Source organism: Spodoptera frugiperda, chromosome 29 (assembly GCF_023101765.2).
Source record: "Spodoptera frugiperda isolate SF20-4 chromosome 29, AGI-APGP_CSIRO_Sfru_2.0, whole genome shotgun sequence".
NCBI lineage: Eukaryota > Metazoa > Arthropoda > Insecta > Lepidoptera > Noctuidae > Spodoptera > Spodoptera frugiperda.
Window position 1 is genome coordinate 5,584,256 of NC_064240.1, and position 14,319 is coordinate 5,598,574.

At 36.6% G+C, this 14,319-nt stretch overlaps 1 protein-coding gene across 2 annotated transcripts in view; it reads left to right on the top strand.

Annotated features, from left to right (window-relative positions):
* Positions 1-14,009, top strand: part of LOC118268638 (RYamide receptor) — a 36,180-nt gene extending 22,171 nt beyond the window's left edge. For both annotated transcript variants that reach the window (XM_035583199.2, XM_050706244.1), the window contains exons 4-7: positions 172-240; positions 6,349-6,507; positions 7,774-7,861; positions 12,262-14,009. In XM_035583199.2, the coding sequence (XP_035439092.1) occupies positions 172-240; positions 6,349-6,507; positions 7,774-7,861; positions 12,262-12,467 (522 nt within the window). In that variant the 3' untranslated portion in view covers positions 12,468-14,009. The remainder of the gene's footprint in view (positions 1-171; positions 241-6,348; positions 6,508-7,773; positions 7,862-12,261) is intronic.
* The last annotated feature ends 310 nt before the right edge of the window (positions 14,010-14,319 follow it).

Here is a 14,319-nt window from a genome sequence, read left to right on the forward strand (position 1 = left end):
GTCATTTTTTTTTATAATAGTTATGTATCAAGTTGTTGATGTGGGGGTAATTTTTGGATTGAGTAAAGTATTATTAGGATGTTCAATTTATAACATCTATTTTACATCCATTATGTTATAGGTTCCATGTATGATCTTATAATTACTGTATCGATTTAATATTGTTTGCAGATGGTGAAAATGATGTTGACTGTCGTCACAGTATTCATAATGAGCTGGTTGCCGCTCAACATTTTCATAGTAAGTAAATATTAAAATATTTATTCAATTTTATTTTATTTTTTTCAAGGAATTTATCCTCAATCCCGTTACAACTGGTGTGAATTCGGGTAAAAAGTGCTTAAGCCTCCATTTTTAAAGCAGCAATAAAATAATTCGTTTCTTATATTTTATTTGCTGGGGATGATATTGTCTGCGTAGCCAGTGCTTTTTATATCTTTATAGCATCTTTTGAAATTAGTATAGTACTCACACACTATTATTTTTTCAAATATTTTCATTGGGATTTATAATTGGCTGAACGATACCTGTGCTCATTGTTATTTTTATCTGTTTTTCTTTTTATTAGCTGTAAGTCCTCCATGAATTATAAATAAATCAATAAATAAAATATTGCAGTAAAAACGTCATAGCTTTTTGGAACAATTGTGTTTATCACAGGTGTTTATATATAAGTTAACATGCCAACCAGATTTATTTGTAAAAGTAGATATTGAAAAATAGAAATGTTTTTGTTAAATTGTCAGAATATTTACAATAGTCGACTTGAAACAAGAATAGAGACTTGAAACAACAATAGATTCATATTCTTGTTTCAAGAATATATACCTATTCTTGTTTCAAGCATAGATATCTATTCCTGTTTACGTAAGTCTTTATTACGTATCCCTTTTCATATACAAAATATCGTAAGGAAATTCTATCTTCCTTGGTACATATTTGTGTTACATCCAGGTGGATGATACATATTTTGGCCTATATACATGTTATTTTGAATTCGAGGTCTTCTTTTTATATTGATAGATATTCAGGAGTAACGTGTTTATTTACCAATACATTCTATCGATCAGGAGTATAATTTATTTCAAGTACTAGGTAAATGAATCTTATAGCTCCAAATCAATACACGATGCTAAAAATGTTCATAATATCTACATACATTTTAATGCATATAATATTAAATTCATTGTTTATGCTCTTTACTGTGTTCCTATAAAGTTCAAATTACACAAACGATATACGATTGGTTTTTAATGTAATAGCTAGCCTGTGAAACTATGTGACCGTTTCCACTGATACTAAGATGCGCAGCTCGAGTATGCGATGTATCGATAGTAGGGATGCCATGCATAGCACACATCCATAACACGCATCTTTCCATATAAAAAACAAAGCTTAGCTGAGTAATAGACTCAGCTATGTGTACCAATAAATATGATTGGTGGAAGCAAAGAAAGAAACACAGCGAACCATTGTTTCACGTCGGTTTTCTGTGAGGCCGTGGTATCACTTCGGTCGAGCCGGCCCATTCGTGCCAAGGCATAGTTCTCGCACGGGAGGTCGCACCAGGCGGCGGCCAACTTAATGGCGAGAGCGGTTGCGACAGTTGTTGATAGGATCCGGCAATTGGGACTCGAGGTGGCGCTCCACAAGTCCGAGGCCATGTGTTTTCATGGCCGCGGGAACGCGCCACCTCCGGGTGGGTCCCAAATAACGGCAGGAGGGGTTACCATCGGCGTCGAGACGACGATGAAGTATCTAGGACTCGTCCTCGATAGTCGATGGAACTTCGTGGAGCACTTCCGACGTTTGGCTCCTAAGTTGGAACGGACGGGGGCTGCGCTTAAGCGGCTCCTGCCAAACCTCGGGGGGCCAAATGCCTCCTGCCGGAGGTTGTACGCGGGGATCGTGCGGTCCATGGCCCTCTATGGCGCCCCTGTGTGGGCGCCGAATCTGATGCGGCGGCCAGCTCGGACGCTGCTCACGTCTCAGAGGGTCATGGCCATCCGAGTGATCCGTGGATATCGCACGATCTCCGGGGAGGCGGCGAACCTCCTTGCCGGATTACCGCCGTGGGATTTGGAGGCGAAGGTTCTCGCGCGCGTGTTCAGTTTGCGCGCCGACGCGTGTCGCCGGGGCGAAACTCCACTGCCGCGCCAGATCAGTGCGTGGCGGGACGAGCTCCGGCGCGATCTCATGGCGGAATGGCAGCAACGACTGTCGCAACCGAGGGCTGGGCTCGCTGTCATCGCAGCGGTAAGTCCCCTCTTTGAGGAGTGGCTAGAGAGGCGCCACGGCGTCCTCACCTACCGCCTGACGCAGGTGCTTACCGGACATGGGAGTTTCGGTAGGTTCCTGTTCCTTATTGGGCGGGAGGAAACGCCCGGGTGTCATCACTGTGAGGACCGCCCGGAGGACACGGTAGAACATACGGTGGCGGTGTGCCCTGCGTGGGCTGAGCACCGCCAAGTCCTCAGGGATGTGGTCGGCGACGGCGACCTCTCGCGCCCGGCACTGGTTCAGGCCATGGTGCGGAGCGAGAGGGACTGGGATGCCGTCTCCTCCTTCTGCGAAGCAGTCATGCTAGCTAAGGAGGAGGCGGGGCGCGTGAGAGAACAAACCTCCTCACGCCCCAGCCGTCGCGAGAGACAGTCCGGGCGTCGGGGATCGCGAGACGATCTCCGGCCACCGTAAGTGCGGGCCTGCGGACGGCGAGCAAGGGTAGCTCACCGCCCGAACAGAACCAGACCCGTGCGTGCGGCGCGTCGCGTTCCGCGCGCGCCTCAAAGAGCCATCAGACCACCACAGATGGGGCCCAGCAGGGCTGATGCCTGACCCGGAGCTGCGGACTACCTAGCGGGTTTACCGGGGCTCCGGCTCGAAAAGCAGGAGAAGGAACGGGGTGGTTTTTAGTCAGTAAGAGTCTGACACTCCCTCTCGCCTCACCCAAGGCGAGAAAAGTCATTGGATGATTTTCCCCCCCAAAAAAAAAAAAAAAAAAAAAAAAAAAAAGGCATAGTTCTCCCACACTTAAAATATAGTGATATTAAGATAAACATCTAGTATGTTTATCTTAATATCACTATATTTTAAGTCACTTACATGGTAACATAAACAAATAAATAATCCCATCAAAAACATCCTGTAAAAAACCCAAGTCTCGCAGCTCAGTCTTTCTACCGTCAAAAGTTGTGAGATCCATGTAATACCAAGTCGGTTAATCTATTTAGTGTCTACTTGAAGGACCTTCTGTCTTAAGTTATTACATAAGTTATTATCATGCCAATATTAAAAATATTTAACGTTTTAAACAAATAGATCGACTTGGACATCGCTTGATTTGATTATTAGTATGTATCACACTACACAGCACGACGGGCCAGCGACCAACAGGAACGAGAGTTTCAATCGCGTGAGGCGCGAGAGACTAAAGAATCTAATATAATATTGTAATATTCATTTTGTTTTCATGCGATGTCCAAGTCGATCTATTTGTTTAAAACGTTAAATATTTTTAATATTGGCATGATAATAACTTATGTAATAACTTAAGACAGAAGGTCCTTCAAGTAGACACTAAATAGATTAACCGACTTGGTATTACATGGATCTCACAACTTTTGACGGTAGAAAGACTGAGCTGCGAGACTTGGGTTTTTTACAGGATGTTTTTGATGGGATCTCACTTCTTTTTGTAGAGCCTTTCTTTTTGATACCATCTACTTCTAACGAATTTTGTTAAAGGTCTTATGATATTTTCTTATTTTTATATGTAGTCTACCACCACCAACCACCAACTGCATAAATAACTTTGTAATCCCATATATTTATATGAGATTACAAAGTTATTGATGCAGTTGGTGTATTTGGAAAACTGGACCGAAATTACAAAATATTTAAGTTTTCCCATGATTAAGACACTAAACTCTATATGTATTCCAAATATGAAGCTTCTAAGTCTGCTAGAAGTGCCTTGGACTTTTGATGATCGGTGAGTCAGTGAGTGACAAAATTTAGAAACTTTAACAAGTTGTCATTCTTAAACTACTGGTTCAAATTGACTGAAATTTTAAATATTCCGTGTTTATACAATGCCGGATTAGTTACTGAAGATTCAGGTTTCTTGCTTTATCCACAACCGAATTATAGGGGGTCGAAAAAGGCCCGAATTGCTTCGAGAAAAGGATGGTACGGCCGTGCCGCTTTTTTTTTGCTCGACTTGGCGGGGGCACTGCCGTGCCCCCAGATAACAAACTTTGTTTATCTAAGTACTACATCCATTTTACATTTACACACAATTAGCATTTAAAAAGACAAAGCCTTTTTCAATGAAGTATTGTTTACGCAGTTTGTTATTTTACGAAAGTGCCTCTCTAGCAGGATTAATAAAACATAAATGGTACAAATTATTATACATATACCTATTTGGAATTAAACTGAGCGTTGGTTATGTTCCAAACTTTATCTAAGGTTTAATTGGTTAGTCGGGAATGCCCGTTAATCTTTTTAGAGGAACTTTGAAAGCCGACTATGTCCTTTCTCGGCTGGTCTCTAGTGTAACGGCTTTGCAAAGGGTGGATTATTGGGGTGAACAAAATAATTTAATAATTTTCGATAATTGTTACTAATTGCAGAGAGTTGAGAATCGTAAAACACATTACATAAGATTAATAAAATATTCCTCAAAACGTGGATGCTGTGTGAACATAACATTGAACACTGAACATAACCACTTGAAGTAAAGGAACATAAACTGAAATGTATGTTCCTTTTTCTATCGCTTTAAGTATTAAAAAAAAGTGTGATATTCAACGAAAATCTTAATAAAAGATGTTCCGTTCGGAAATGTGAGCCTCTGTCGTTTTGGTATATTTATGAACGGAAATAACACTTCACTCTCATACCCGGAACGTTCCAACGATTCAGTATGATCGTTATACTATATTAAAACGTATATCTTCACACTCTCTTAAGACTTAGAACGTGATAAATATTCGTGCGACTGCAGAGCAAGGGGTCTCGGGTTCGATTCCCGGGTCGGGTGTAATATTACTGGGCTTTTTTTCGGTTTTTCGAACATTTCTCAGTAGTAGCACGCAGTCTGGAAATGTGCCCGGTATATGGCAATAGGCTCACCACCTATTACATGGGATTTACAACATAAATAGTGAAAAGTCAGTGTACATTGTGCACCTCTGCCTACCCCATAGGTTGTCCCCTGACGTTATTGTCTTTAAAATTGTATGTATTAACATACACAAAGTAGGCATATGATTTGGAACTGTCCACGACGCATAGTATGTCGATTGCAAGCAACCATAGACATGCAACCTACAAATAACGATAGGCGAGATAGGTCTGTGGCGGCCTTGAAACCTGCAATGTCACGATTTAATAACTTTGTTAATTAGTAATCGATTTAATTAATGCACTGAACACTGTTTGCGGGTTTGCGTAATAATTACATAAGCATGTTATTAATGCATATCGACTAAATTGTGCTTATAATTGGCAAATTTTGTCACAGGGGTAATTTTTTGGAAAATATCGTATTAACTTTTGCGTGGCTTCAATTCGAGTATAGTTACATTATTTACAGGTCAAACTACGTTTTAACTACTGATTAAAGTATTGTTGTTTGTTATTATTTTGCACTCAAAGTTGCGCTAAAAACGAAAACTTGGACGGCTTACAACTTTTTCTGGTTTATTCTTTTAAATTTCTAAAACCGTACTAACAAAGTTAATGATAAGGCAAAACGACATAATGTTTAATTTTGGATGTATAATGTCTAACAGTAGTGGAAATACATCCCGAAATTTGTAGGGGAAAAATAACGATTACAGCTGCCTTAATACCATAAAGACCTTTTCATAATTTTACATACAAAATGTGTTTCAGTTAAGCTAAAAAACATGTGGTTAGAAATTATGATACGGGCCTTAAGAGTAATTGCTACGAAATGCGTAGCACGCTACAACAGTTACGGTACATTCGTAGCACTGAAGTCTCGTAGTCGATGTACGTAGTCAGATCTTGTGATCTGACTGAGTAAATATTATTGTTAATATTACTCAAAAATAGATGCTATATTGTTCATATTAAGGTTATCTTTTCAAAAGGCAGTCCAATACAGTACTTAAACTGCTAAAATTATTAACGAACATGTATATACCTTTTATTAAAACTTTCGTGAGATATACTAAATTAATTATTACGTTATCGGCTTACTTGAAACTTTGCTGAAACTAGTTGAGTTCCTCGTCAAACAGTTAGGTACGTGAGTAAGTCGATAACAGAATAATTAATTAATGTATATGCCTATTTATATTTGTGTGTTTATACTAGGTATTGTGGACGGTACATGAGAATGACGACGAGTGGGCTTCGTGGCCGGGGATGCCATACGTGTGGTTCGCATGCCATTGGCTGGCGATGTCACACTCCTGCTACAACCCCATGATCTACTGCTACATGAACATTCGGTACCGGCAAGGATTCCAAGAGGTATAGTAATACGAACAATACTAGAAACGCAAAAAGGTGGTCACCTCTTATAGTCATAAGAATAGACATTTCGTAGATTTTTTTTTAACTATTAATGGGTCGACATTTGGCCGCTATCTCGCCTGATGGTAAGTGATGATACGGCCTACGATGGAAATTATTTCGTCTGCCCATAAGGAATCTATTCACTCAGGCTTTTAAGACATCCAGGTTACACCCGTTAGAAAACAGAATCACAACTCACTCACAAGTTATTCACAAAGCACGTAATCCACGCGAACGAAGCTGCGGTCATCGCCTAGTTACCATTTTTTTGTAAATAATTATCGTTGAGATATAGCTTATTCAGTTGAATTTTTCGAGTAAATCTCTAGTTTCAAGCCACACCAGGCCACTTCACCAAGCCACTCTTATTGACGAGTAGCGTACGCGGTGCGGCAACGAGAGCTTTTCCCGATTAATTCAATTGAATAAGCCACATTTTATTAATTAAATTTATTCATTTAGGTATTATATGCTTACTTAAAGCTATAATCTATTTAAATCCTATTACTTTAATGAAGTCCTACAACGTTTTCTTTGGACAAAGTACTTCTTAAATTAATCTCGTAGATTGGTAGGTAGTCACTAACTATAACAATAATGTTGAATGCTTACTAACTAATTCGCCCCATGGACACATCTGTAGCTGTATTCAATGTCTATACTAATTAATATTAGGTATTAAAAAAAATTAAAAAGGTTCGATACTTACGTAAAGCTTTAGTTACAGAACCAACAATTGTTTTCAGTGTTAGCTAATTGTCTTAACAACAATTTTTTATTTTACAAAAATAAAAATATTACTATACTGCCAATACGGTGAATAAAACGATGTGCACAATGTAAAATGTATATTTAACTAATTTAATGCAGTAAGGAACATTTCTCTAATCCACTCAAGTTGCTTACATCACTTAATTCGAAAACACAGCGTGTTTTTATTGTGAATTCCATAGGAAATAACAAGGTCTTTCGTACCAATTATATTTGAATTTCAGATGTCTCGTCTGTTATGGGGGACGGTACTTTCTCTCATTACGCAAGTGTTCCAAGGTTACATTACGTTCTGTTGGTTCAAATCCGACAGCCGTGAACATGATAAATTATACATCATTTCATACTTAGGCAACTTAATTGAAACTTAATTACTTAATCATTAAGGTCTATAATGAAGTGTTGCTGTACTCATGATCTAATTTATACTCATGTTTTTTTTTCTAACAGATACTCGGTGCGTTACTATGTTTGAAGAAGAAGGACTCAGCCAGGCCGTGCCAAAGGTCAAGTGTTTGTGAGGGCATACCTATGTCAGGTAAGAGATCCTAATATTTACACGATATCCACTAGACAAAATTGCTTGTTTTCGTCTTCCTTGAAATGTGATCGCGCCAAGATGGTATCTAATAAAAAGAAAACAGAGTTCTTTTTATATTTTTTCTGACTTATGTCACTCTAGATCTTATCGGCATTTTTTTATGCAAATCGTTGATCAAATCCCTATCCCATCTGTTATTCAATATGATTTGATTTCAGTAGTTCATATTAATGTGGAAAAAATGTATATAAAAGCATAAAGGTATTCTGTTGTATTTATAAATGTGAGAACATGATATTTTAAAAAGTTTGTCATAGTTTTTTTTTTAATGTAATCCAACACTATTCTGTAAAAGGTTGTTGCGTGTATTGACTTCTGGGAATACATTTGAAACATAGTATTGTTGAACAAATTCTATCAGCTTGCAAAAGTTTCACTTAGGTACAGACGAAAATACCGAACCTACTCCAATCTGACATTTGTTTCATCGAATTTTCGATTTTATATCAAACCAACAAAGTTGAAAATGTAATAACGAGAGATAAAAAGGAGTATGTTGACCTGCTAACGTCTGTTTATTGATTTATAGTTTAACTTCCATTGGTTGAGTTTGAAATTTGTGTGCAATTACTTTGAATATTTCCCTACGGAGCGGTCCGATTAAACCGTCCAGTTTAAAGCTTTATCTCGACTATCTGGCAGCCTACGGGTCTTTGTTATTAGTCTAATCATAATTATAAAATGTAAAAAATAGAATGTTTTTTATGGTATAAGCCGGTAAACTAGTAGACGGATCTGATGGTAAGCAATCGCCGCTGCCCATGGACACCCGAGCCACAACGCAAGCGTTGTTTCACGTCAGTTTTCTGTCTTTGGAGATTTCCTATGTTTAACAGTGGCTGATATAATGACCAGTAAGTCTCTAATAATATCGACAATTGTGGTCTTTTAATACGATCTATAATATAAAAATAAGTCGGGTTTTCCTTCCTGACGCTATAAGTTCAGTACGCACGAATCGATTTTCACGGTTTTGCATTCGTTGGAAAGGTTTTGGGCTTCGTGAGGTTTATAGCAAAGAAAATTCAGGAAATTCATTGCTGGCGATACGGAGTTCGCCGGGTTGGCTAGTTTGAAAAATAAAAATAGACTCAGCCTTTATTACGTCGTACTCATATTGACTGGTAGAACGTGTGTAGGTATACATACATTTAATAAATAAACCTTTGCCAATCAAATTAAAGGTGTATTGTTATGTTATGGGAAATAACAATAGCCTCGGGCGGTGTTGTCTATGTGGCTATTTACTGAAATCGTAATTGCTGATCATATCTGAAACTAAACAACAATACGTGCTCTTGTTACCGTTTCGAGAGAAACACTTAGTAAACAGATTCACTTGATGAAGATTAGATTTTAGCATAGATAGATATAATATTTCTCTAGAAATTACCGCCGTACTCAGTCATTTAATGGTTACTGAACCCAGTCCTTGGCAATTGTTTTCGATACAAAATCGTTACTAAGGTATAGTTTAAGTGATTATTAAATGTCTCTGAGTGCGACAGTTAGTGTACAGCTGTGTGTTTGTGTGATAATTAAGTATTACTGAATTCTTCAACTATTAAAGTAGGTACCTTTATCTTAATATATCTACGTAGTAATGACACTTTCTTCTAACATTTAAATTATCATGTGGTTATCCGATCAAATGATATAATATTATGTATGATGATAGTGACATACAGATAGTAAGTTGGTACGACTTCTTAGATGACATGAGCTGAAGATTTAGCTAAGTCATTGATGTAGTTTTGGGGTGACCATTAATCAGTGGTGATAGGATTGATGACCTTGATAAATAGTTCCAAAATACAGTCGATAACTATTTTTTATTTTAATGTTCGTCTGTTAAATTAATTTCAAACATTAGACACAAACTTTCAAAACAAAAGTTTCAAAGATAAATGTACTTCTATAGTACGTTTTATATTTAGAAAACCTAATCATATTTTTTATACGACAAAATAAAAAGACACATGTCTAATATTTACGTAACTGACACAAAATTGATTTTAAATTTACATACCCCGTCATCATACCTATAGTCACGTTAGATTAAACAGGGCCTTAAGGCCTTATATCAACTCATGTAGCTGAAGAACATTCTTGTTAACTACACAGTAATTTCAATACAATGCCTTTGACCTATAATTAAAAGATCAATATCACGAAGTAAACTATAACTAGTTGGAGGGTCGAGCCTGCAATATTATATCAAAGGGCTCGTGAAATATTTATACTAGCCGCTTCTGTCCCTAAGGTTTTGAAGTTAAATTGCTTTTGAGCATAAAGTTAATCATGGTAATGGGTAGTATATAATTTTTGTTTTAATTACCTAGACTTATTGGTTGTCTCGTTACTAGGGATTCGTGGCAAAAAAAAATCTTAGTAGTTGGAATAGTGTCGTCGTCGCGTCGTCGCCTTGAATTACTTGGAACTCATTATGTCAAAGAATGCCAACTTGTCGACTGTTGTAACTGTTTATTTGATAATTGTAATGAAAGAAGTATACAGAGCGGATATAAATGATACCGTCTGTAGAGGGCGCTCTTGACGGACGTATATCGTCCAGATTGGCGATATATGTATTTAAGAAGGGCCAAATTAAAAGTTTAACCGACGACCATGCTTGAAAAGACTGTAGATGAAGCGAAAGAAGTATGTAAGATTCGTAGCAATTGGTGTTCCATTGTGTTAGCCCACTGCCTATCCCATCAGAGATAGGCGTGAGGTTATATAGGTATGTTTGTATGTAATTGTGCTCTTCAAAAAGACGTGGTGAAAAAAACGTTGTGTCATTTATGTACCAATGTTTAATAATACCATTGGAAAGTATAGGTTATATAGACAATTGCAAGTAAAGCTGCTGAACAAGGAAACTGGGCGTATAGGAATTGAATTTTACCGTTTCCAATTTGTCAGATGAAACCGGCAGTGATACGTATAATTGATTGTGGCAAGAGAAGTGGCTAAGAAAAATTGCGTATGCTAAAGTGTGGCTGGGCTGTAACGGATGACGAGAGCAAAGAATGACGAAAACCGCCTATTTATCAGGTCTAAGGGTATCACAGAAAAGTACAAGCACTTTACGTCTCAAATTTTTTATTTTTACACGATTTATAAGATTAATGTTTTTGATTTAATAACTAGATTTTGCCTGCGGTTTCTTCCGCATTCCCGTGTGATAAAATGTAGCCAATGTGATTTCTAGATCATAATCTACCCCTGTTATCAATTTCATCCCGATCCCTTCAGGTGTTTTGACGTGGTTAAGTAACAAACTCACAAACACAATTATAATATTAATAAGATAGTAAGACATATATTTCAACTGTGGTAATACGTGTACCAGCGTCCCAATGAATTCTTAAATAAAAACCTTTAAATTAAATAATACTCGAATATAAATCGTTTAACACATATCAAAATAACATATACATACCTTTTACAGCGCACAATATCTTTCAGAAAATATTTTTATTTATCTTTGAAAAATTAAGTACAAAATCAAAGTATCACTTACATAGCAGAAATGTGTATCTATTAAAAAAATAGAACCTCAAAAATGTTAATAAATAATGAAACACAATCCCAAAAATGTTGTGTAATAATGAAATTGATCTCATTGTTAGCAATTCCTTGAATTTTATTCATATTCGGCTCATTTCCCTCTTTGGTACAGCTTTGACGGTGCTAAAATTAATTAATTATTAACAATTTTCTGAAAAATTTCTCTTTGTTGTTTGACTTTCATTAAATGTTTAAGAATTTAATTTGTATTTCAAACGCCATTTTCTATTTATTACACGTTTACGTTAACACGTGTATGTTGACACTAAAGGCATTGTAGTTGCAATGTAATTCATTTTGTTTAAGTTGAAAATGTTGCTTACGTGGTATATATTTATTTATTTTTTTAATATTGGTTAATTATCTGATTAACATTATAACATTTTTTATGTTATAAGCCGGCAAATGAGCAAACGGATCGCCTGATGGCAAGCAATCGCCGCCGCCCATGGACACGCGAAACACCAGAGGCGTTACAAGTGTGTTGCCGGCCTTATTGGGGGTTCGGAATTTAAGGGTTGTTGGGGAATCGGGGATTGGAAAGATTGAACTGAACGCGCCAATGGCTCAAATGGAATTCAGTTATTTTTCATAAACAATTTTATGTTAGGTTATTTAATGATAGCATCATTATTATGTACAATGTAAATTAGTAACAATTACAGTGAACATATTCTAATCATCATAAAAAATATTTTTCATAACATACATATTATATGTATATTGCATTATATCTGACTATAATAAACTGTTTTTGTTTATAGAACTGATGGGTGCAAATGGAACAGGGACATCGAATCGACGTGGAATATTTGTGTGCAGATGTCAGACGTCTAAAAGTACAGCAGTCTCGAATGGCAGTAAGAGTATAACTTGTAACTATTGTACTCAAAAACCTGCGTCTCGATCATCGGCAGCTTCCTTGACTCCCCCGGTTAGGGCTGCCTCTGTGCGCTCACAATTTTTCTAAGACGATCACAATTTATTAAAACCCTATCTATTATTTTTGGTGGAACTTTCGAGTTGAAGTTTTCTTCCAGCATTCTATAAATATACGGAGATTGAAGTTTTATCAGACTCACGCCCAAATACTGAAACGCTACTCAAATTTAAGTTGTACTTAAATCTCGTGCTATCTCTATCATTTACAAAGAATTTGTAGGGACAGAACTATATTTGAGAGTGTCTTAAAATTGAGTGACGTTTGAGTATTTGACCATCAGTTCTGTTTGTGACGTCATGATTAACACAAAACATTAAACACTGCCAAGTTATAAAGATGGTTTTAATCCCCGTCTATCTATAAAGTGTTGGAAGTTTAATAAAATCCGTTCCGATCTATAAGGAGCTTTAAAAGTATCTGCTACGGCTTTAATGGGAGGTGGTGTTGTGTTTGAAGATTACAATAGTAAATATAAATTATTGTTTTCGAGTAAATTTTATTTTTCGTACAAAATAATCTGTGTGTGTGTTTGTTATGAAAGAGTTATCTCTCTCACTGTCTCTGTTGCTTACTTCGTCGACACATAGTGCGTATGTTTGAGGAGAGTCAATAAATATTTAACTTCTTTATATTCTCAAATGAAATTAACTGGTCCGGTCTACCAAATATCTTTACTACAAGTATTGTAATCTTCAAACACAACACTACCTCCCATTAAAGCCGTGGCAGATAATTTTAGAACGCCTTATATAAATTATGTATCAAGATTAGCTTTTATATTATGGATGTAATCCTGTTTTGTTAACTGAAATTGTATTCTTGTGGTGCTATAAATTTTAGTGGATTATGAATTTTAAACTTGATTAGCATCATAATATTTTATCGCCATGTTTAACATGAGACGGAATACTATTAACTAAGTTTCTGTTAGTCTAATTGACGAATAATTTATTGTATTTTTGAAATAGGTATTAGTTTGAATACAAAAAACTTAATAGGCAATTGTGAATCTTGTACTTAAGGTAAGCGTCCAACGCACGCAACGGATTTTAGTTTGTCTTGTATAGAAACTCATACAACTGCGTCCACTGATCCGCATCGTTCGGACCGCTCATCGGCAAAGCCTACATGCGATGCGTACGGATGACGTCATATGGAATGCGGTTGCCAAAAATCCAAGTGAAAGTGACATCGGCAATCCGATTGTTAATACGTTTGATTTGACGCAGTCAATCCGTTTGATGCGATCCGTCCGATGCGTACGATGCGGACCTGTGGACGCTTACCATTATCGTATATTTTGTTATATTAAAATTATTGGTTTCTCTTAAATCGGATCGGATTTTATAACACACTGTATATAAACGATGACAACAATTACACAAAGGTTTTCTAATTTCCAGTTTTTATATGTGAAAAAAAAAATCATTGAAATGGACTGATAAATTAATTATGTTGATTTTCATGTTAAGCTAATTCGAAATGTCAACGATTTGTACCTATAATGATAGAAATAATTAATAATAGTACCTATTGCTGTTGATAATAAAGTTTTAAATACTTAATGTATTCAGTGATGTTTCCTTTTACAGATCATTTTTGTGCATTTGCTTACATTTGATAAGATATAAATTCATGTGGACTTCAAAAGTTCGAATTATTTATATGGACTTGGCCCTCGGAAGAAAGTGTGTTGTTCATTTAATATGTGAACCACTCCGAACATATAAGGTCCATTGACTTTAAGAAACAAGTTATGCCATAATTTCCCGTCAAGTTCTGGATTCTTCGCAATATTCACTTTGTACTATGCAGCAGTAAAACGAAGTTTGAAAGTGCATACAACTTGTGCAAAGTTCCTTCCAAACTACACCCAAGA